We start from the raw sequence: 21,225 nt of genomic DNA on the forward strand, positions 1-21,225 counted from the left end.
AAGTTACATCCATTCCTTAAAACAAGAAACGCTAAAGTCAACCAAAAAATTAGAAATCTAGAATTTTTATTCTATATTAATATATTTTTTTCGAAATAATTTCAACATAGTTGTATTGGTGCGTTGGTGTAATTGGAACGTGAAAGGTGGTTTAGGTTCGAACACTAAGAAAGGTCAATATTTGCATTTTTTTTTTAAATGTTGGATCGGTTCGGTTTGAATTGGATTTCAAACTTTGGATCCGCTAACCAAACCGATCCAATCAGTTTTTCATTTTTTGGATCCAATCCAATTCACCAATATTATCGAAACCAATAAAATTGGATTGGATTGGTCAGTTTTGACGGATTGGTTTGGAGCCCTAACCTGTTGCATGTTTGGACCTTGGTGGACACCTATTAGAATAAAAGAAAAGTTACAAGAATTGAAAAGGCAAAAATTTGCATACCAAGTAGAAATTAGGAATCTAGAAGAATTAATAAAATCACCATAAGTAAGTAATTATCCCAAAAGGAAATTAGAAGTACAGAATAGCATAATAAGGAACTAGTATCATTTAGAAGTTTGTAAAGAATCCATAGAAGCATTTCAAGAGCATTTAGGCATACTAAAAAAAAGAAGATAAACTTAGAAAGTGTAGCATAAGAAATTCATATGGTGTTTGATAATTTAGAAATAAATATGATTGAGCATAATTTTGATAATATAGTTGATAAACTCATAAATGACATAGATAATTTAAATGAAGAACAATATAAAGAAAAATATAAGACTTATGATTTTGGATTGCATAGATTATCAGATGAAGAAATGAAAGACTTAATTTTAAATATAGGATTAGAACACATTTTAGGAGAAAAAAGAATATCAAAATATGTTAATTGAAGTAGAATGCATGCAAGCAGAAGACCAATATAGTTCAACTGGACCATCTGTAGTTAATGCAAGTAGAACAGACTTGCAAAACCTTAGACAAACTAATAAATCATATAGAGAAAATAATGAGGAAGCTGGTAAGGATGCCTTTCAATAAGAAACAATTGGACTAAGAAAAAATAGAACCCCTTATAAAGGAATTGAACAAATTAGTTTGGCAAGAAATATATTAAATTTACATCATGTAGACCCACAAATTATTAGTAATAATAAAGATATGTTAGATTACTTTGAACATGCTTTAGATGGAATGGTTTTTAATTATTTCCAAACATGGAAAACTAAAAATCCAAGACAACATTAAGTAGCAAAAGAAATGTTTAATATAGATGCTTTTGTTAAATTAATTAAATATGAATTTTTAGACCATAATAGATTAGATGGTAGAAATGAACAAGAACAAATTAGAGCCATAAGAAATTTAGAATAATTACAAATTTGTGATTTTCAATATATAAGTTAATATACTTCAGATTTTTTTCAAATATTTAGGTAGAACTGGCAGAATTGATGATCTTAATTTATTAGACACTTAGATGACTAAAATTAAAGGACCAATAGGAGAAAGAATTTAGAATGAATGACAAAAACCCCCTAGAAAATTAGATGTATCTATAAAGGCAAGAATTCAACATTGTATATGATATACGATCAGAATGTAGTCAAATTAAAACAAAGAGACAAATTAGAAAACAATTTTACATGAGTTGTAAAAATATAGATTTATCTAAATTGTATGGATGTCATAGAAAATAAAAGCATAAAAGGCTATATAAAAAGAGTTATAGAAAATATAGACATTATGAACAACATAAAAATTTTAGAATTCAACCTTCAAAAAAAACTTTTAGAAGAAGAAAATATATCCATAAATAATTTAGAAAAAGTAAACCATAGATTAGAAAATATAAAGTACCTAATAAGAGTACATGTAAATGTTATCTTTGTGGTGAAGTAGGACATATTAGACCTAAGTGTCCCAAATTAGGAAAGCAACCTAGAGAAAAAATACAATTAATTGAGCCATTTCAATTAGAAGATGATGAAGACTTATAACCAATTTATAGTCTTGGTGATAATTTAAGTGATAATAAAAGTATTTATAGTGTCAATGCCTTATACTTAGAGTCATAATCAGGCTACTCTAGTAATTCAAATAATGAATTAAATGAATATATGTGTATGTTTGAAGAAAAAAATGGGCATGAACAATTTAAATATATAAATTTAGGATGGCCTCAAGAATTGATTACAGAAAATAGTGGTAGAAAAATATTTCACAAAGACAGTAGTTTATTGTAAATCTTGTTATAATAATAAATCAACAGAAATAAATACAGTTGATATAATAGATAATAATCAAAAGAACAATAGCCCTAACATAGAGAAACAAAAGACTAGTTCGTTAATAACAATTAATTGTGAATTAGAATTGTCAAAGGAACATAAAATTCAAACAACAACTATGATAGATACATGAAGCACAAAAAATGTAATAAAATAAGAGTTAGTGCCAGAACAATTTAGGCAAAAATTGGCTAGACCAGTAAGAATAATACAGTTTGATACAAGACCTGTATATCTAACGCATCGTATAAATAATATACCTATTAGGTCAGAATGGCAACAGTTTAACTTTCTCTTAACTTTTATATCCCTAGAAGGATCATATCCCTTTATCTTAAGATTAAAAATTTTGAAAAGTTTACAAGGAGAATTTTTGTATGCACCTCCAGAAATTACATTTTTTTTAAAGAAAGGCATAACCACAATTGATCAAAGTAATATATTAGAGTATTACAATTTTATTAACATAGAAGAACAAAATTTTAAAGAATACTATAATATGGAAGAATTAGAAGAAATAAATGAAGAAAAAATAGATTAACAAAACAATTTGGAATATGATGATATAATATTTGAACATAAGTATCCAATTGTTGTAGAAATAGAGCCTTTGGAACTTATGCAAATACATAGACCAAAGACTTTAGAAGATTTATTACAATTAGTTGAACAAACTAGAATTATAGGAGAAGATCCCCAATTACATTGGAATAAGAATAAGATTTTGGCAAAATTAGACATTATTAATCTAGACTTAACAATTAAAACAACATATATGCCACGTAACTTATTAGATAAGCAAGAATTTGAACAACAAATAAAAGAGCTTTTAAATTTAAAAGTAATTAGACCTTCAAAATCTAGTCATAGATCATCAACATCCTTTGTAGTTAGAAAACATTCAGAGCTTAAAATAGGTAAAGCTAGAATAGTGTATAATTATAGGAGATTAAATGATAATACTTATGAAGATAGTTATAAATTACCAAATAAAGATGAACTTATGAATAAAATCCAAGAAAGTAAATATTTTAGTAAATTTGATTGTAAATCAGAATTTTGACAAATTAGACTAGCTGAACAATCAATTCAATGGTCAACATTTACTTGTCTAGAATGACATTTTAAATGGCTTGTCAGGCCATTTGGATTGAAAAATGTACCACCGATCTTTCAAAGAAAGATGGATCAGATTTTTTAGAAGTTTGATAAATTTTGTAGTGTATATGTAGATGATATACTTGTTATGATCATTTTTGTAGTGTAGTGTATATGTAGATGATATACTTGTTCATAGAAATGAACATAGAAATCACTTAGAAATAAATTTGCAAGAATTTATTGATAATGGTATAGTAATAAGTAGGAATAAAGTAGAGCTTGAAAAACAAGACATACAATTTTTAGGTATGTATATCAAGTCATGAACTATACAATTACAAGAACACATAGCTAAAAAAGTGTTAGAATTTCCAGATAAATTAGAAGCTAAAAAACAATTACAAGCATTTTTAGGATTATTAAATTATGCTAGAAGTTTTTTTTTTATTTAGGAAGAAAAATTGTAGCAATGCATAGTAAAACCAGTAAAACAGGTCAAAAATATTTTAATAGTGAATATAATAAATAAGTTCAAAATATTAAACAAGATATAAACTTAAGCATTTAGCATTACCATTAGACAATAATTACAAAATAGTTGAAACAGATGCATCATCAATAGGATGAGCAGGAATTTTAAATTAGAAGAAACATAAAGAACCAAAATCTGAAGAAAAAAGTTTGTAGATATGCATCTGGTAAATTTAGTGATATACAGGCTAGACTTCCAGCCACTGACTTAGAAATTTTAGGAGTTATTAACTCCCTTGAAGCATTTTCATTGTTTTTACATAATGAGATATTTACTATTAGAACATATTGTCAGAATATTGTTTCTCATTATAATAAAATTACTACTAACAAACAAGCAACCTGAAGATGGGTTAATTCTGTAGATTCTATTACAGGAAATGAATTTAGACCAGTATTTGAGCATAATAAAGGTATGGATAATGCTAAAATATGATATTTGGTTTGAATATGTTAGGTTGAGTTTTATTCTTCTCCATAAGGAGGTATATATAAGAGTTTACATGAGTGCTTTACAAGGAATTAGATACGGTAAAAGATTAGGGAAGTATCTCCTAATTATACAATGATTTGACAACTATATAAAACAGGAAAGTAAATCCCTTAATTAATCAAGGAAATAAATCTCCTTGATTAATTAGGAGACTCACTTCAACACTCCTCCTCAAGTTGGTGCATATACGTCACCAATGCCCAACTTGGTAAGTGAGTCATGAAATACTCTGCCACAAACAGCTTTGGTTAAGATATCTGCCAGTTGATCTTCTGATTTTATGAATGGTAGGCAGATGATCTTCTTCTCAATTTTTTCTTTGATAAAATGTCTATCCACCTCAACATGTTTGGTTCGATCATGTTGAACTGGATTATGGGCAATATCAATGGCTGACTTGTTATCACATTGTAACTCCATTGGCTTTTCTGGCTTGAAACCCAATTCTGTCAATAGCCTTATGATCCATAGTAATTCAGAAACTCCGTGAGCCATTCCTCGATACTCTGCTTCAGCACTAGACCGAGAAACCACTTTTTGTTTTTTACTCCGCCAAGTGACTAGGTTACCTCCCACAAAAGTGACGTAACCTGAAGTAGAGCGTCGATCAGTAATGGAGCCAGCCCAATCAGCGTCTGTATATCCAACAACTTCGTGATCTCTAGTTTTTCAAAACATTAATCCTTTTCCAGGGGCTGACTTTAAGTACCTTAAGATCCGATCAACTACATTCCTATGAGACACATTGGGAAAATGCATAAACTGACTAACCACACTCACAGCATATGCAATATCTAGTATTGTGTGGGCTAAATATATCAACCTTCCAACAAGGAGTTGGTACTGTTCCTTATTAGTTGGTTCTTGATCCATGTCTTCACATAACTTGTTATTCATCTCAATGGGTGTGTCAACAGGCTTACATCCAAGCATTCCTGTTTCAGTGAGTACATCTAATACATACTTCCTTTGGGACAGAAATATACCAGTTGTGGACCTTGCTACTTCAATTCCGAGAAAGTACTTCAGATCACCTAAATCCTTCATCTCAAATTCCTAAGACAAATACTTCTGCAATTTCAGTTGCTCTTCTGTGTCGTTTCCAATTACGACTATGTCATCCACATAAAGAATCAATACAGTAAGTCTTCTTCCATCACGCTTCAAGAACAAAGTGTGATCTGCATTACTCTGTATATATCCAAAATTCTTCATGGATTTAGTGAATTTGCCAAACCATGCCATGGGAGATTGCTTTAACCCATACAATGACTTTCTGAGCTTGCAAACTTGATTCTTCTTGTCACGACCTAAGTTACATCCTGGTGATAAGTCCATATATACTTCTTCTTCCAAGTCTCCATGTAAGAATGCATTTTTTTACATCAAACTGATGTAATGACCAATCGAGATTTGCTGCTAGAGACAAAAGGACTCTGATAGTTTTAATCTTGGCTACTGGGGCAAAGGTCTCTTGGTAGTCGATCACATATCTTTGTGTGTACCTCTTCGCCACCAATCTAGCTTTATATCTTTCAATGGATCCATCTGCTTTGAGTTTCACAGTATAAATCAATCTGTATCCCATTGTCTTCTTTCCATGAGGTAATGACACGAGTTCCAATGTGTCATTCTTCTGGAGAGCTCGCATTTCTTCATTCATGGCTTCTTTTCATTTGGGGTCTTCTAGTGCTTCAGTTACACTGTTGGGGACATATATGTCGGCCAACTGCTTCACAAAGTATACCCGTGACTCTGATAATCTGTTGAGAGACATATAATTGTTGATGGGATATTTTCCTTTTGCATTAGGATCTGCTTCGTAGTGGACTGGACGTTTGACACGGTTCTTCCTTTTTGGAATTTGATATGCTGGCTCTGTGCCTTCTGAAATCAAATCATTATGGGATAGTTCATTAATGTTTTCAGTTTCAGGAAAATATGTCACCTGAATGACATCCTCAGCAGGTGATTGGTGTGGTACTGGATCTGAAGAATTCTCCGGAGCGGGCAAAAACTCCTCAATTTTCTCCTCATGAGTTTGGCAGCAAGGAGACGACCGGTCGTGGTCCTCAGACGACCGGTCGTGGTCCTCTGGCGACCGGTCATTTTGAAGTAGATCAAGCCTAGGAGGATTTCCGGGGAGTGACCAGTCGCTTCCAAGTTGCGACTGGTCATTTTCAGGTCGATTCATATGTGACCGGGCGCTTTCAGGCAGAGTCTCTTGCGACTGGTCCCGTGAATCCTACGACCAGTCGTTTTCAGGTAGAAATGAATATGAAGGAACAAATTCTGAAATTTGGGAAGTGTTGGCATCGCGATGCTCCTCCTCTACGGCTGAAAAATATATATCTTGTTCCCGGAACATAACATCCATAGAAGTATAGAATTTTTACTAGGAGGATGGTAACACCGGTACCCTTTCTGATGAGGGGCATAACCAATGAAAACACATTTTTCGGCGCGGGGATCCAATTTGCTACGTTGGTGATCATGTAAGTAGACAAAGACCACACAGCCAAAAATCTATGGTTCCAGGTTTTTGGTAGGAGGTATTTGGAGATGGTGGTGGAGTGTTTGAAGGGGGGTTTTGAAATGTAGGATACTAGAGGGAATCCAATTGATGAGGTATGTTGCAGAGACGACAGCTTCACCCCAAAAAGATCGTGGCATATTGGCGCCAAAGAGAGAGGCACGAACTACTTCCAATAAGTGTCTGTTCTTTCTTTCAGCCACCCCATTCTGTTGGGGAGTGTAAGGACATGAGCGTTGATGTATGATGGCATGATTTTGTAAGAACTGGGTAAGATCATGGTTGAGAAATTCTCTGTCATTGTCGGAACGAAGAACCTGAATTCTTGTATGAAATTGTGTCTCCACCATTTGATAGAACTGTTGAAACTTGGAACTAACTTCCCCTTTTGTTGTGAGAAGGGAAACCCAGGTCATGCGTGTGCAATCATCAATAAACGTGACAAACCATCTAGCTCCCCCTGGAGTGGTAATTTTAGTCGGGCCCCAAACATCAGAATGAACAAGAGAAAAATGAACCAAACTTTTATATAAACTTAAGGGAAAAGGAACACGATGGCTCTTAGCTAGTTCACAAATGTCACACTTAAAACTGGAAAGATCTAAATTGGAAAATAAGGAAGGGAATAGCTTCTGTAAATATCCAAACAAAGCATGTCCAAGACGGCGATGCCACAACCATACTTCAGAAGTTTGCTTCTCAACACTCGCACCCCCAATTTTGTAAGCTTGACTGAGGCTGGCTTCATTGGCAGATGCCAAGTCCAAATAGTAGAGTTTGCCCCTCCTAGTACCACAACCAATCGTCTTGCTGCTGAGAATGTCCTGAAAAACACAATGAGTAGGCCAAAAGGTTACAGTGCAATTCAAAACCGTAGTAATTTGGGCAACAGACAAGCCATTATGATGTAAGGATGGAACAATCAACACAGAATCCAAAGTGAGGGAGTCAGAGAGAGAGAGGGAACCCTCCCCAATTACTGGAGAGGGGGTACCATTGGCATTAGACACCACCGATTGAGAAGACGGTGTATGAGAGGTAATTTGTTCAAGATCAAAGGTCATATGGTTAGTGACTCCGGTGTCAATGACCCATGTGTGTTTCTTTAAAGAACTATGCAAAACATAACATTGGGTACCTGTGGTGGCAATTTAGGAGGCGGTGGTTTAGGTAAATGAGACGATACCCATGGCAGCGGAAGGATGTAAGAATAAGAGTATATGAGGATGTGGGTATGAAGATCTGAATATGAATATGTAAATATGAGGAATTTGATTTAGGGTTTGTGTTTGAAGAAATTTGATATGAGGATTTACGGTTTGTGTTTGAAGAACTTTGATATGAGGATTTAGAGACAACCGAGGATCGATTGCTCTGATACCATGCTAAAATATGATATTTGGTTTGAATATGTTAGGTTGAGTTTTATTCTTCTCCATAAGGAGGTATATATAAGAGTTTACATAAGTGCTTTACAAGGAATTAGATACGGTAAAATATTAGGAAAGTATCTCCTAATTATACAATTATTTGACAACTATATAAAATAGGAAAGTAAATCCCTTAATTAATCAAGGAAATAAATCTCCTTGATTAATTAGGAGACTCACTTCAACAGATAATACTTTAGCAGACATCTTATTTCGTATTATTCATCAACAAGTATGCAATATTTTGGAGTATCATCGTCTGGCAGCAAAAATAATTGTACACCATCACAGGGTGGTAGTCCATTAAGCATAAGTAGTCAAACACGACGAGTAGTAAATATGTATTATTATAATGGAATTCTTTTTTTTTTTTGGTCTAAATTATAATGGAATTCCAATACAAGAAATTAGAAATCTTGTTTTAAAGTACCGTACCCAAGCATAATTGGCAGAAAAACAAAATGTTCTTCTGGATAACTTTTGGAACATTATAATTAATAATGAAAGCATGAAAGAGGGCATGAGTAACTTATTAAAGCCATTAAGCAAGAGTTTTTAGCTTATAATTATGATTATAAAAGAGCAAAACAACAATTTTCTTTTTTGCATGCTAAAAATGAAGAACTGAAGAAAAAGCAGGAAAAAATAGTAAGAAATTTTAGAATTATGAATTTAAGATGTCAAAATTTAAGCATGATTTTACAAGAACAAGAGGCTAATGACTTCAACTTAATCGAGAACAATAAAGAATTTTCCCTTGAGCAAAAAACTAAAAATCCATATTTTCTTCAAACCTTAGCTAGAGAGGTATAGGTTTTTACCATAAGATATTAAGGGTCATATGATTAGATTAGAATATGAACAAAATACAACTCTTCAGTTATACATTCAAGCGTTTCTTTTTAATTTAAAAAATCATCCACAACTTGGTATAAAAATTATTACTAAAATTTGTTCTCATTATACTATTTATTTAGCTAGTATTAACATGGTGGAATATAGAGTGTGAGAAATTTAATATTATTTAATTTAATTTTAATTTTCTATTTGAATGGAAATTAATAAAGTCCATTGGGTTAAAGACATGACCATTGGGTTATTATAATGGCCCAACTATTTAGAAGTTTGTGTGGGAGCCTAAGTAGAGCATCGAATGTTCTTCAAATGGGGAATGGCAACTCTTCATATATGTTTGGAACCCTATCAAAGACCTAGGGATGCATTGATTGCCTTTTAGATTGGGATACCTTTTTGGAAATGGTATTTCATCATCTATAAATAGAACAATCCTCCTGCAGTCATTTTATTCAATAAATTCACTACATACAGACTTCCATATATATATATATATATATATAGAGCATTAGAGTTTTCATTCTTTCCAAGAGAGGTTCATGCATAATTTGGTTCAAGGTTCCTCTTCTTTCACAAGGAAGGGAGTCGTTGCATCCTGGGAGGCGAGCACTAGTGAACCATAAGCACCAGTTTAAAGTGTAAGTAGTCTTAATGTCAGAGTGTCCAACACTTGCCTCAACTCAATTAAGGTTCTTCTAATTCAATTCTCATTTTGTAAAAATATGTTCTGTTTGCAGTATTTATTTGTTTATTTTATAGCAATTTAGTACTTATATTTCCAACATAAAGAACTGCATTTAGAGCATAACCAAAAAACTATCACAGTTACTCCAGGATTTTTTAGCAGAGTATGGTTATTTAGGTCAACTTTATATTGAAAATAGTCATCATTTAGATTCATTTACCTTAAAGTTAAAAGAAGTTATAGGTTTTTATATCCCTCTATAGAAAAACGTAAAATTAGATTTCACCAGCATACTTCCAGAGTGGTTTACAGATAGTATTTACCCAGATAGGGTATAACATAGTATTATTATTTCTCATAATGAACTGCTTAGTCTGGCAGAATCCGTAAATACAAAAATTTCTACCAAACAAGATATTCAAAAATACAGAGGAGCAACCATAGTTGAGCAACAATTGTTTAATGATGATCATCTGGACCTCCTTTACCAATCCAACTTTATCAAGATATATTCTGAGACTACATCCAGCAGACTAGATGAGACATATGAATTCAGGATAAGCAAAACATGAGCAAAAGTTATTGATGAAATCTATAACCAGATAGCAGAACAAATTGAAGTAGAAGACAACAACAACTCAGATTGGATTAGCTTAGGAGAAGAAGAACACAATATAGACAACATGAAGGAAGCATAACTCCATGTGAAGACCGCATGATAATAGAAACATATCAACTTCATTTCACGTGAAGGGATCATCCTAACAACATAATAGCAGATGCAGCATCAGTCCAAAGTTTATCAAAGCAACTCTTTGGCTCCCTGCGGCAAACAAGAAGCAACACTTTTTGGCACCATTTGAAAAGTAGAAAAAGGACTCCTTAGACAATCTAAAAATGAATAAGGGCATTATTGTCAATATACTAAATTTTTTGTCCTTTATAAAAACTTCCCATATTTGGGCTGACTCAAAATTTTCCCAAACAAAAATTAATGTCAACCGGTCCAATTCGATCCGGTTTGATTTTTTGAGGTGTGAAAAGGGCACTGAAATTGGTTTGAATCGGTGCCGGTTTGATGACTTTTTAGTCATCTCAGTTCTTTTCCGTTTTTTTCGTCCAGTGCCGCTCGGTGTTTTGGGCTTCCGGTCTCGATGTCCACTCCTACTTGCTCATAGGATATGGAATTCATGTCAAATCCCTAGCGTGATCGTTCTCCGCTATATGATTCAATTTGATATAGGATTGGAATTAGGGGTGGGCACGGTCCGGTTCGGCCCGATTTGCAGCTCACAGTAGAACCGAAATTGGTACTATTCATCTGGTTCGGTCTGGTCCGATTTTTGAAAAAAACAGAAGAGAAACCGGATCAAGCTGAACTGGCTATTTTCGGTCCGGTTTTTCAGTTTTCCAGTTTGAACCGGTTCTTTGGCAAGTCACATACACAGTAATAAAAGAAAAGAAAACTTAAATTTAGTGGAACAATTCTTACTTCTCTGATCCAAAATATTTGATTTTTCCTTTCATTCTTAGATCGCTCGACAGAAAAATAACTCTAAACAATCCAATGCTAGGTAAACCAGAAACCATAAACAAAACCCAAAAAAAAATTACAACACACCAGATCTAATGAAACCCACAACAACAACAACAACAAAAGAATACAACACCAGATTTCTCCTTGCATGAGACTCTGATGCTTGAATCTAGTCCGAGAGAGAGAGAGAGAGAGAGAGAAGGCTCCATAGCAAGAACCCCTTTCATCCTCTTCATCAGATCAGAGAGAGAGAGAGAGAGAGAGAGAGAGAGTAAGTGAAAGAGTGAGTGAAGTTGCAGAGAGAAAGAGTGAAGTCGCAGAGAAGAAGAAGAAAAGGGAAAGGAAGAAAGGAAAGAAAAGTAAAAGAGGGGGGAGAGAGAGAGAGAGCGAGAGAGAAGTCGCAGAGAAGAAGAAATAAGAAAAGAAAAGGGAGAGGAAGAAAAGAAAAGAAAAGAAACGGGAAAGGGAAGAGAGAGAAGTGGCAGACAAGAAAGAATGAAAAAAAGAAAAGAAATTGGGAAGAGGGGGAGAGAGAGAGAAAGATAAAAAGAAAAAGAGAGTGGCTTCGGGAAGAAAAAAGAAAGGGAAAAATAGAGAGAGTTGAAGTGGGGTTATGGAATGGGCTTTGAAAATAAAAGGTATTTGGGCTTTAAAGTTTGGGTTTTTATTTGGGTTAAGGAGAATTGGGCTTAAGTATGGGATATTTTAAAATAAATAAATAAAAATTTAATACAGCCGGTCCGGTCTGGTCCAATTCGGTTCTGCAGTATGTGAAATCGGAATCGAAATCGGTTCAAATTGGTCCGGTCTGGTCTGGTGCCAATTTGTTGACTTTTTTAGTCAACCAATTTTTTTCCGATTTTTTCAGCTTGGTTCGGTCCGCTGTTCCGGTTTTCCGGTCCCAATGCCCACCCCTAATTGGAATTGAATGTATTTCCAGATTCTGAGAAATTCCAAATTCTGAAATATATTGGGGTTAAGTTTAGACTACACACAATTTCGAATTTCATATTGAACTAAATATAATTTAATGACCAAATTAATAGACATATACGGGTTATATCATACAGGATAACAACATTTTAGTACTAGCATATAATAATTTTTCGAACTTTCGATATGAATTTTTAATTTTTTTTTTTTTGGTCTGAACCATGAGGTGGTCCTGGATGGGCCCCAACTATGGGTGACACCTTTAAGCCTTAACCACAACCCAGACTAATCCCCACTCACACCGGGTCGGCCTGTAAGGGGTAAAGTGTTGGCCAAAGTGGTGACTCCGTACGAGAGCAGGGATCGAACCCCTGACCTCTCTTAAGGAATGAGAGTGCCGAACCACTCACACCAACCACCTTGGTTGAATTTTTAATTTTGAGTACAAGGGAAAGGGCTCATTTCCTTGTATGATTAATATATTTGTGTTTAATATTATCTTTCGTTGCTCATGTTTTAATTTTTAAACATTATTTGATTGGGAATTACTCATTTTTCCTTTTGCAATCAAGTTGAAAGAGATTCCTAAAGCAAAGTATATTGATTTAGACTAGGTTATTTCCTGGAAAGTACCTTATGCATAAATGTGGGAGCAAATTTCTTCCCACAAGAATATTCGATTGAGATTCCTCTTCCTTCGGAGCCATGTGTGGTGGCCCGAGCCTTGTGTGAGAGAGAGAAATAATATGGTGGCTAGGGTTTGTGAAGGATAATTTCTGCAGAGTTTCAATAGGAATTTAGACTTACCTTAACCCTTGTGCGTAGCCAAGTATTTATAGGAGCCTCGGAGTCTAGGGTTTCAGATGAATAATTCTGTAGATTGAAAGGAATTATTCCTCCTCGATTAGGTGAGATTTGATTAATTAGGGATTTGATTTATTTGATTTAAATCAAATCCCTAGTTGGGATAGGAATCAAATCAATCCCAATTTTAATTAGGTAACTCCCAATTTAATTGGGTAACCCCCAATTAAATTGAGTAACTCCCAATTAGGTCAAATAATCCCCAAATGGAAGGAATTATTTGACCTAGGGTGATTTAATTCGGTTCCCACAAATGTCCCCCCAGCTTCTGCTTGGCGCATGGTGGCATGTAGGAGATGTGAATTATCTGTTGGGCTGTCCAGCTGTAACTGGGCTTCCTTCTGTAACTTGGGCTCCTGAGTAGAGGAGGTCTTTGACTTGCCGATTGGAATTTGACTTGGGCAGTCTAGCTGTAACTGGGCAGGAGGCGCGCTGGTCTGCTGTTAAAGCCGGTGGCAGTTCGGGCCAGTTTAGTTACTGGGGTTGGTCCAAACTGCTTCAATTTTTTTGTGCCACGAACTAGGGACAGTCTGAGTCAAGGAGATCATGCGTGGCATAAGGTGTGCTGGAAGTCATCGGCAGATGGGAAGAGGAGGTCGGCGGCGGTCTGCTCGTTCCTCACATCTACTGTGATGGTAAGTTGTACTTCTTTGATCTGCTATAGCCTCTCTGAAACTTTGCTATGTCTTTGACTGACTTCCATCTTATGCTTGCAGAGAATAACATCTGCAAAAGGCTCGATCTCGACCCGAACATGTCCAAGGTTCAGCTAGCTCTGAACATCCCTGTCCGGTTCAGTGAATGGCGCTGGTTGCTGAGCGAACATCGGAAGGAGGTCGATGGTCTGCCTCCTACTGAATATGTTGAAAGATGGAAGCTACATGGCTTGGACCTAAGTGATCTGCCAGCTAAGCAGGAGGAGTCTTCGACCGAGCTTCCTAAGGAGAGGAAGGCTAGCAGTAGATCTGCCCATGATGAAGTCACAGTCTCACGATCAAGGGATACGTCTTCACAGCGAAAGCAGCTGAGGCCTTCTTCTGCCACGAGCAAGTCTTCCTCAAGGGGGGTCTCGTCTGCTGAGAAGGTCCTTGTGGGAGTTGCTTCTGCCTCATTTGCCGGGATCTAGCACCTCGTCAGTGTGAACAGTAAGCATGTCAATAGCATACAGGAGGTTCAGGATATTCCGCTCAAGTCTCCGACCGAACTGCCCGAAACCCGTGATCTGCCTTATAAAGAGGCTGCATAGAAGCAGGGTTTGGGTGGCCTGCACTGATTCGGGGATCAAACTGAGAGGACTGTACCTCTGTTCAACAGTCACGACTCGTCTGCAAAGCCACGAATAGTCAAGCACGGAGCTGACTCAATGTTGCAAGTTGTAGCCAAGAGAGGTAAAGAGTCGTCTGTTCGAGCAAAAAGTCCTTCAGTTGCGTAAACTACAGATCCGGGAGTTGGTGATAGCTCTGCTGGTCAAGTTTGACACTCATGTTGAAGCCACAGAGGCATCCAAGCATGAAATTGTTGCTAATGCATACAAGCTGGGATACTTGGACTACAGGAACGGTGCTCCTCCTTGTTGCCCTCTCGAACATGAGGATGGTGAGCAGCTCTATCTTGACTTGCCCTCTGCTCAAAGTGAGCAAATCAATGCTGTGGATGTAGAAGCAGTTGAAGAGCAGGTAGCTGATGAAGCTGCAATGGAGGAAGACGACGCCAAAGGTGGTGCAGCTGATGAGGTTAGGGCAGATGCGGAGGAGGAGGCAACTGGGGCTGCCAAGCAAATGGTGCTAGTTGAGCAGAATGAGGCTCATTTCTTGTTGTACATGGCTGTTTGGCCGCTTTGTAATGGAATTTTCAGTTGTCTTTTAAACTTTGATTCTTATTGTATCTTGTAAGTGTATGTCCGGAGACATAGCGCTTGAAAGAGACTCCATTGAGTTTGTACTCGGGAAGTAGCTTGGCTACAATGGAGGTAAGGCTTGTCGCCTGTGTAAGTATGTAGGAGACATAGCGCTCGAAAAAGACTCTGAGTTTGTACTCGAGAAGTAGCTTTTCTGCAATAGAGGTAAGGCTTGTCGCCTACGGGCATATGTCGGGGACATAGTGCTCGAAAAAGACTCCATGAAGTTTGTACTCGAGAAGTAGCTTGCCTTCAGTGGAGGTAAGGCTCGTTGCCTGTGTGCGTATTTCGGGGACATAGTGCTCAAAAAAAGACTCCATGAATTTTATACTCAAGAAGTAGCTTGCCTTCAGTGGAGGTAAGGCTTGTCGCCTGTGGGCGTATGTCGGGGACATAACGCTCTAAAAAGGCTCCATTGAGTTTGTACTCGAGAAGCAGCTTGCCTTCAATGGAGGTAAGGGAGGCTCATCGGCTGCTTGGAGTTAAGCTGGTAAGCTGCAACTCGAACAATGGCCTTCTTGTTGTAGTAAGATGCCAGCTGATGTTGGTATGTTACAACTCGAACAATGGCCTTCTTATTGTAGTAAGATGTGAGCTGCTGCTAGTAAGCTGTAACTCGAACAATGGCATTTTCTCGTTCTTCTTCGAGCATATCAAGGTTGACTTTCATCTGCTCGCAGTTTTGGTCAAGACTGCCCACCTCAATGCTCATGGAAGGGACCGTGATGTGTAGGGGGATGATTGCTTCTGTCCCATAGGCTAGAGAAAATGGTGTCTCACCGGTTGATCTCGTTTTGGTTGTACGATAAACCCACAAGACTCTTGGCAACTCATCGACCCATTTTCCTTATGCGTCTTCCAGTTTTTTCTTCAGGCAGTCCAGCACGATCTTGTTGGATGCCTCTGCTTGGCCATTGCCTTAGGGGTATCTGGGAGTTGACAGGTGTTGTTTAATGTCATACTTCGCAAGGAATGCGGTGATCTGCCTGCCCACGAATTGTGTACCATTGTCGGTGACTATCGACTGCGGGCATCCGAATCAGCAGATGATGTTCTTCCAAATAAATCATTTGACATCAATTTCCTTAGTAGAGGATAAAGCCTCTGCCTCGATCCATTTGGTGTAGTAATCCGTGGCGACGATCATCATCTCCTTGTTGGCAAGTGCTGTTGGCATAGGTCCCACCAGGTCAATGGCCCATTGCATGAATGGCCATGGACTATTCTACAGGTGGTATTCCTCAGCTGGCAAGCCAGGGATTGGCTTATACCGTTGGCATCGATCACATCTTCGAGCATACTCCGTAGAGTCTTGGTGCATGGTAGGCCAGAAATAGCCTATGCTGAGAGCCTTCTGAGCAAGCGATTTGGCCCCAGCATGTCGCCTTTCATGTAGTATCTCGCAGCCTTCTGTTTGATTTTTCTGGCCTCTGACTTGTCCTTGGGTAAGTTTTCGTTAACTAGGTAGTCAATGATAGGGTCTTGCCAACTAGGATCCTTGTCGATCTGCATCGAGTTTGGCTACTCTGCCTCTTCTATGCTTGGCTGGTCAAGGTGCTCGACTGGGATGGAGCATCAGAACTAGGTATCAAGCGCTGATCCTAAGCTTGCTAGTGCGTCTGCGTGCGCGTTCTCCGCTCGAGGCACTTGTTGAATGGTGAAGGTAGGAAATGCCTTCAACAGCTCTTGGACTTTGTCAAGGTACAAGATCATCCTTGGGTGCTTCTCCATGTATTCTCCTTGTGATCAGCTGGGAATCTGAGTAGATGGCCAGCTTCTTGATTGACAGCTCCTTTGCCAAGCGCAAGCCAGCGAGCAATGCCTCGTATTCTACCTCGTTGTTTGAGGCCGGGAAGCCAAACGTGATAGCTTGCCCCAAAAGGGTTCCATCCGGGTTGATGATGACGACACCTGCTCCAGCTCCTTTTTGGTTTGACACTTCGTTTACGCGCAACTGCCACATGTCTCTAGGTTGGTCAGGTTCAGCGGAAGTCTTATTTGCTCTCGAACTTTTCTTTCTTTTGCTGACCAACTTCTCTTCTTCGGTCGATGGCGTGAATTCTGCAACAAAGTCTGCTAAAGCCTGGGCTTTTATTGCAGTCTTCGGCCGGTAGAGGAGGTCGTATTGGCTTAGCTCTATAGCCCATTTCATGAGTCGTTGAGATGCGTCAGGGCTGTGCAGGATTGACCTCAAAGGAAAGTTGGTCATGACGATGACTCGGTGAGCTTGGTAGTAGGGTCGCAGCTTTCTCGCGGAAACTACAAGGGCCAAAATGAGCTTCTCCATTTTTGGGTAGCGAGTCTCTGCATCGAGAAGGGCTTTTGACGTGTAGAATACCGGATGTTGGGCCCCAGTTCTTCTCGGATGAGAGTTGAGCTGACGGCCGAGTTGGACACTACCAGGTACACGAACAAGTCTTCACCAGGAACTAGCTTCAAGAGCATGAGAGGTGAAGTGAGGTAAGTCTTTAGATTCTGGAAAGCTTCTTCAGACTCCTCGTCCCATTTATCTCTTTGCCCCTTCTTCAAAGCCTTGAAGAATGGTCTGCACTTGTCGGTTGATCTCGAGAGGAATCGGTTGAGGGCCGCTGCTTTGCCCGTCAGACTTTGTATTTCCTTTACTGTTGAAGGTGACTTCATCTCGAGAATGGCCTTGATTTGGCGTGGGTGCGCCTCGATACCTCATTGAGTTACTAGGTATCCCAGGAATCGGCCGGATGATACACCGAATGTGCATTTACTTGGATTCAACTTCATGCGATACTGGCGGAGCAGGCCGAAAGCCTCAGTGAGGTTCTTGATGTGGTTTGCTCGCTTAGGGGCTTTGACCAGCATGTCGTCCACGTAGACTTCCATCGTTTTGCCGATCTGCTCCTTGAAAATTTTATTCACGAGCCTTTGGTAGGTTGCTCCGGCATTCTTCAGCCGAAAAGGCATAACCTTGTAGCAGTAGGTCCCTCTCTCCATGATGAAAGAAGTCTTTGCCTTGTCATCCTTATATGTTAGGATTTGATTATAGCCGGAGTAGGCGTCCATGAAGCTGAGCAGCTGATTGCCGGAAGTTGAATCCATGAGCTGATCGATTCTCGGCAATGGAAAGTTGTTTTTAGGGAAAGCTTTGTTGAGGTCGGTGTAATCGATGCAAACTTTTCATTTGCCCTTTTCTTGTTTCGCCACCAGTACAACGTTGGCCAGCCATTTTGAGTAGGAGACCTCTTCAATGAAGCCGGCAACTAGAAGCTTATCGATCTCGGCTTCAATGATCACAACTCGCTCGGGAGCGAAGTTGCGTCTCTTCTGCACTACGGGTTTGCTGGCGGGGTTGACATTGAGTCAGTGGCAGATGATGTTCAGGTTGATGCCGGGCATGTCAGATGGCGACCAGGCGAACATGTTTTTGTTCTTCTAGAGGAAGGTGGTCAGCTCCACCTTCTTGTCTAGGCTTAGGTGCGAGCCGATCCGCGTTTTTTTGTCTGGCTGGTCAGGATCGAGGGGTACTAACTCAACGTCTTCCTCAGGCTTCCAACCTTGTTCATGGGAGCCTTCCGGGCGGATTCCCTCGTCTCGATCCTTCTCGTCTGGATTCTGGCGCGAGCCGACCTGCACTTCTTTGTCTGGCGTGCCAGGATCAGGGGGTACTAACTCAACGTCATCCTCAGGCTTCCAACCCTTTTTCAGGGGAGTCTTCCGTGTGGATTCCCTCGCCTTGATCCTGGCTCCTTAATTGCTATTTTGAGGTAACAACTCCCTTCCCGTTCGGGCTTGCTTGTCTGCTGGGAGTGTTTCCTGCCACGTCAGTAGCCTGCATTACTTGTGTGAATTGCAGCTGCTTGCTCTTCTTGAGCTCTTGGGCTGTGCATCTCCTTGCCATGGCTTGGTCACTGTTGATCTGCCCGATCCCGCCACCAGGGATGGGGTAGCGGATCTTCTGGTATAGAGCAGATGTGATGGCTTCGATCTTGTTGATCCACGGTCGGCCTAAGATTCCATTGTAGGGGGAGATCTCATCGATGACCATAAAGGTTTGCGAGCAGACCATCGGGGGTGAGTGGATGTCAAGGTCAATCGTTCCCACAATGATCGATGCGGCCCCATTGAAGCCGGTGAGTGACCTAGCTAGTTTGTTGATCTTGGGCTCCAATCCCATCTGTTGGATAACAGATAGTTACGGGATGTTGGCTGCGCTTCCCTCATCCACATGAACTCGCTCGATCACAGCTTGTTCAATTTGGATGCAGATGACTAGGGCATCATTATGTGGTAGATCAAGCCCGATCAAGTCCTTCTTTTGAAAGCCAATGACGGGTGTATCTTCAATGACTGGATCGCTAGTTAGGACTTACTTAGGAGATGTAAGTCGCCTGCGCGATCTTTCTCTTACACTCCTTGGTGGTCAGCCCGGACTCCTGGGAATCAGGTAGAATGGTGTTAATCCGTATGACCTTTTGGGAAGGTTCCTTGGCAGCTGCATCGCGGTCCTTGATCTGCTGGATGGCATTCTTTGCGACGAATTTCGTGCAGTGGCAGTCTCTGACCAGCTCCTCGAGGTGCCTTTTCCAAGCATTGCAGTTGTTGGTGTAATGACCATGCTCCCCATGGAATGCGCAGTATTTATTGGTGTCCCTCCTAGATGGGTCTCCTCTCAGGGGTGGCGGCCTTCTCACCCATGGCTTGTCCTTCACTTGTGCCAGGATCTGGTGGATCGGGATAGTGAACTCAGTGAAGGTTCCTGTCTCCGAGCCTCCCTCTTGGGGTCGCGATATGCGCTTGTCTCTGGCCTTGGGCTCGAACTTGTTGCTCTTTTGGCTCGCCTGCCTTATCGGGTGATCAGCTTGCTGGCTGGCTTTCTTCGCCGCAATACAGTCATTGTCCCAAAGTGCGTAGGGCTCTGCCATCACGAAGACCTTTGCCAAGGTTTGGCTTGGCGTTATGGCCAGCTCACGGTATAGCTTGTGTTCGGTTGGCAAGCCCTTCTTAAAAGCTGAGAATGCAACTTGGTCATTGCATCCTATGATGTTCGCCTTCTCAGCCTTAAACCGTCTGAGGTAGTCTCGAAGAGACTCGTCTGGTTTCTTGTGTAGGTTGAACAAGTGGTCTACATGCTTTCTGACCGTCTTGTAAGAGGTGTACTCCTTTGTGAAGATGAGGGCGAACTCCTTGAAGTTGCCTATCGACGCGAATGGTAGAGTGTGGAACCAGTCTTGAGCTGCTCCTCGCAGAGTCATCGCGAACACTTTGCACATCAGGGAGTCGTCTGCCTTGTACAGGATCATGGCACTCTTGAAGTGCCTCAAATGGCTCTCAAGGTCAGAGTCTCCCTTGAACGGAGTGATGGATGGCATTGTGAACCGCTTTGGCGGCGGAGCCCGTTCCACCTCGTCGGTAAAGGGCGAGCAGTCGACTCGATCAATTTCCTTGCACGAGGCCTCCTCCATGCTTCCTTTAAGTTGGAGTCCTTGGAGTCGGTCATTCACTAACTTCTCGACATCCTCTGCCCGCAGGGCTGGCGGCTCGAGTTGATGTCTTCAATGCCTTGAGCGCCGCTGGTTAACTTCCTCCTCAGCTCCCAAGGGTTGATCCCCTTGGTTGCTCTGCCCATGGGGCAGATTAGGAGATTTAGCTTGTGAGGAGTCCTCTGCGGCTTGTCGCCGTGTATTGGTTTTCGAGCGGGCTGGTGAGCGTCGATCACTGCTCTCGTCACGCGGTTGTTCATGAACTTGAGCTCCTTATGGGCCCAAGCGAGCGTGGACATTGGATTGTGGGCCCAACCTATCGCGTACATTGGTCCTTAGACCCAACCTCGAACGGATCGTGGACCGGCTTAGAGTACGACTTGCAGCTGTCTGCGTCTCGTCAGCACGATCTCGTTCTCTTCCCTGCCTATTTGCTCCTGTCTAACTAGCTTGGGACCTCTCGAACTGCTCGCGGGCATGCTCGTGTGTCCTCCTCTCCTCGTCACGGGGTCCAAGGTTAGGGCCTTGGTTCAAGTTGATCTGCCTGAGTAGCTGGCCAATCAGGTTGTTTTGATCGTCGACTCTTTGTGTGAGCTGATCAACCCGTGAGTTAAGGTCCACCTGACCAGA

General features: G+C 39.9%; 1 protein-coding gene across 1 annotated transcript; it reads right to left on the reverse strand.

Moving 5' to 3' along the window:
• Positions 1-19,485: 19,485 nt before the first annotated feature.
• Positions 19,486-20,577, reverse strand: LOC110760480 (uncharacterized). The gene has a single exon (XM_021962742.2). It carries the CDS (start codon positions 20,575-20,577, stop codon positions 19,486-19,488), a length of 1,092 nt encoding a protein of 363 aa, XP_021818434.2.
• Between the last annotated feature and the right edge of the window lie 648 nt (positions 20,578-21,225).

The sequence above is a fragment of the Prunus avium genome, chromosome 1 (assembly GCF_965620075.1).
Source record: "Prunus avium chromosome 1, drPruAviu1.hap1.1, whole genome shotgun sequence".
Lineage (NCBI taxonomy): Eukaryota > Viridiplantae > Streptophyta > Magnoliopsida > Rosales > Rosaceae > Prunus > Prunus avium.

Bases quoted from the DNA above. Each gene is read 5' to 3' on its own strand.
- LOC110760480 (XM_021962742.2), bottom strand. From the start codon at position 20,577: ATGGAGGAGGCCTCGTGCAAGGAAATTGATCGAGTCGACTGCTCGCCC.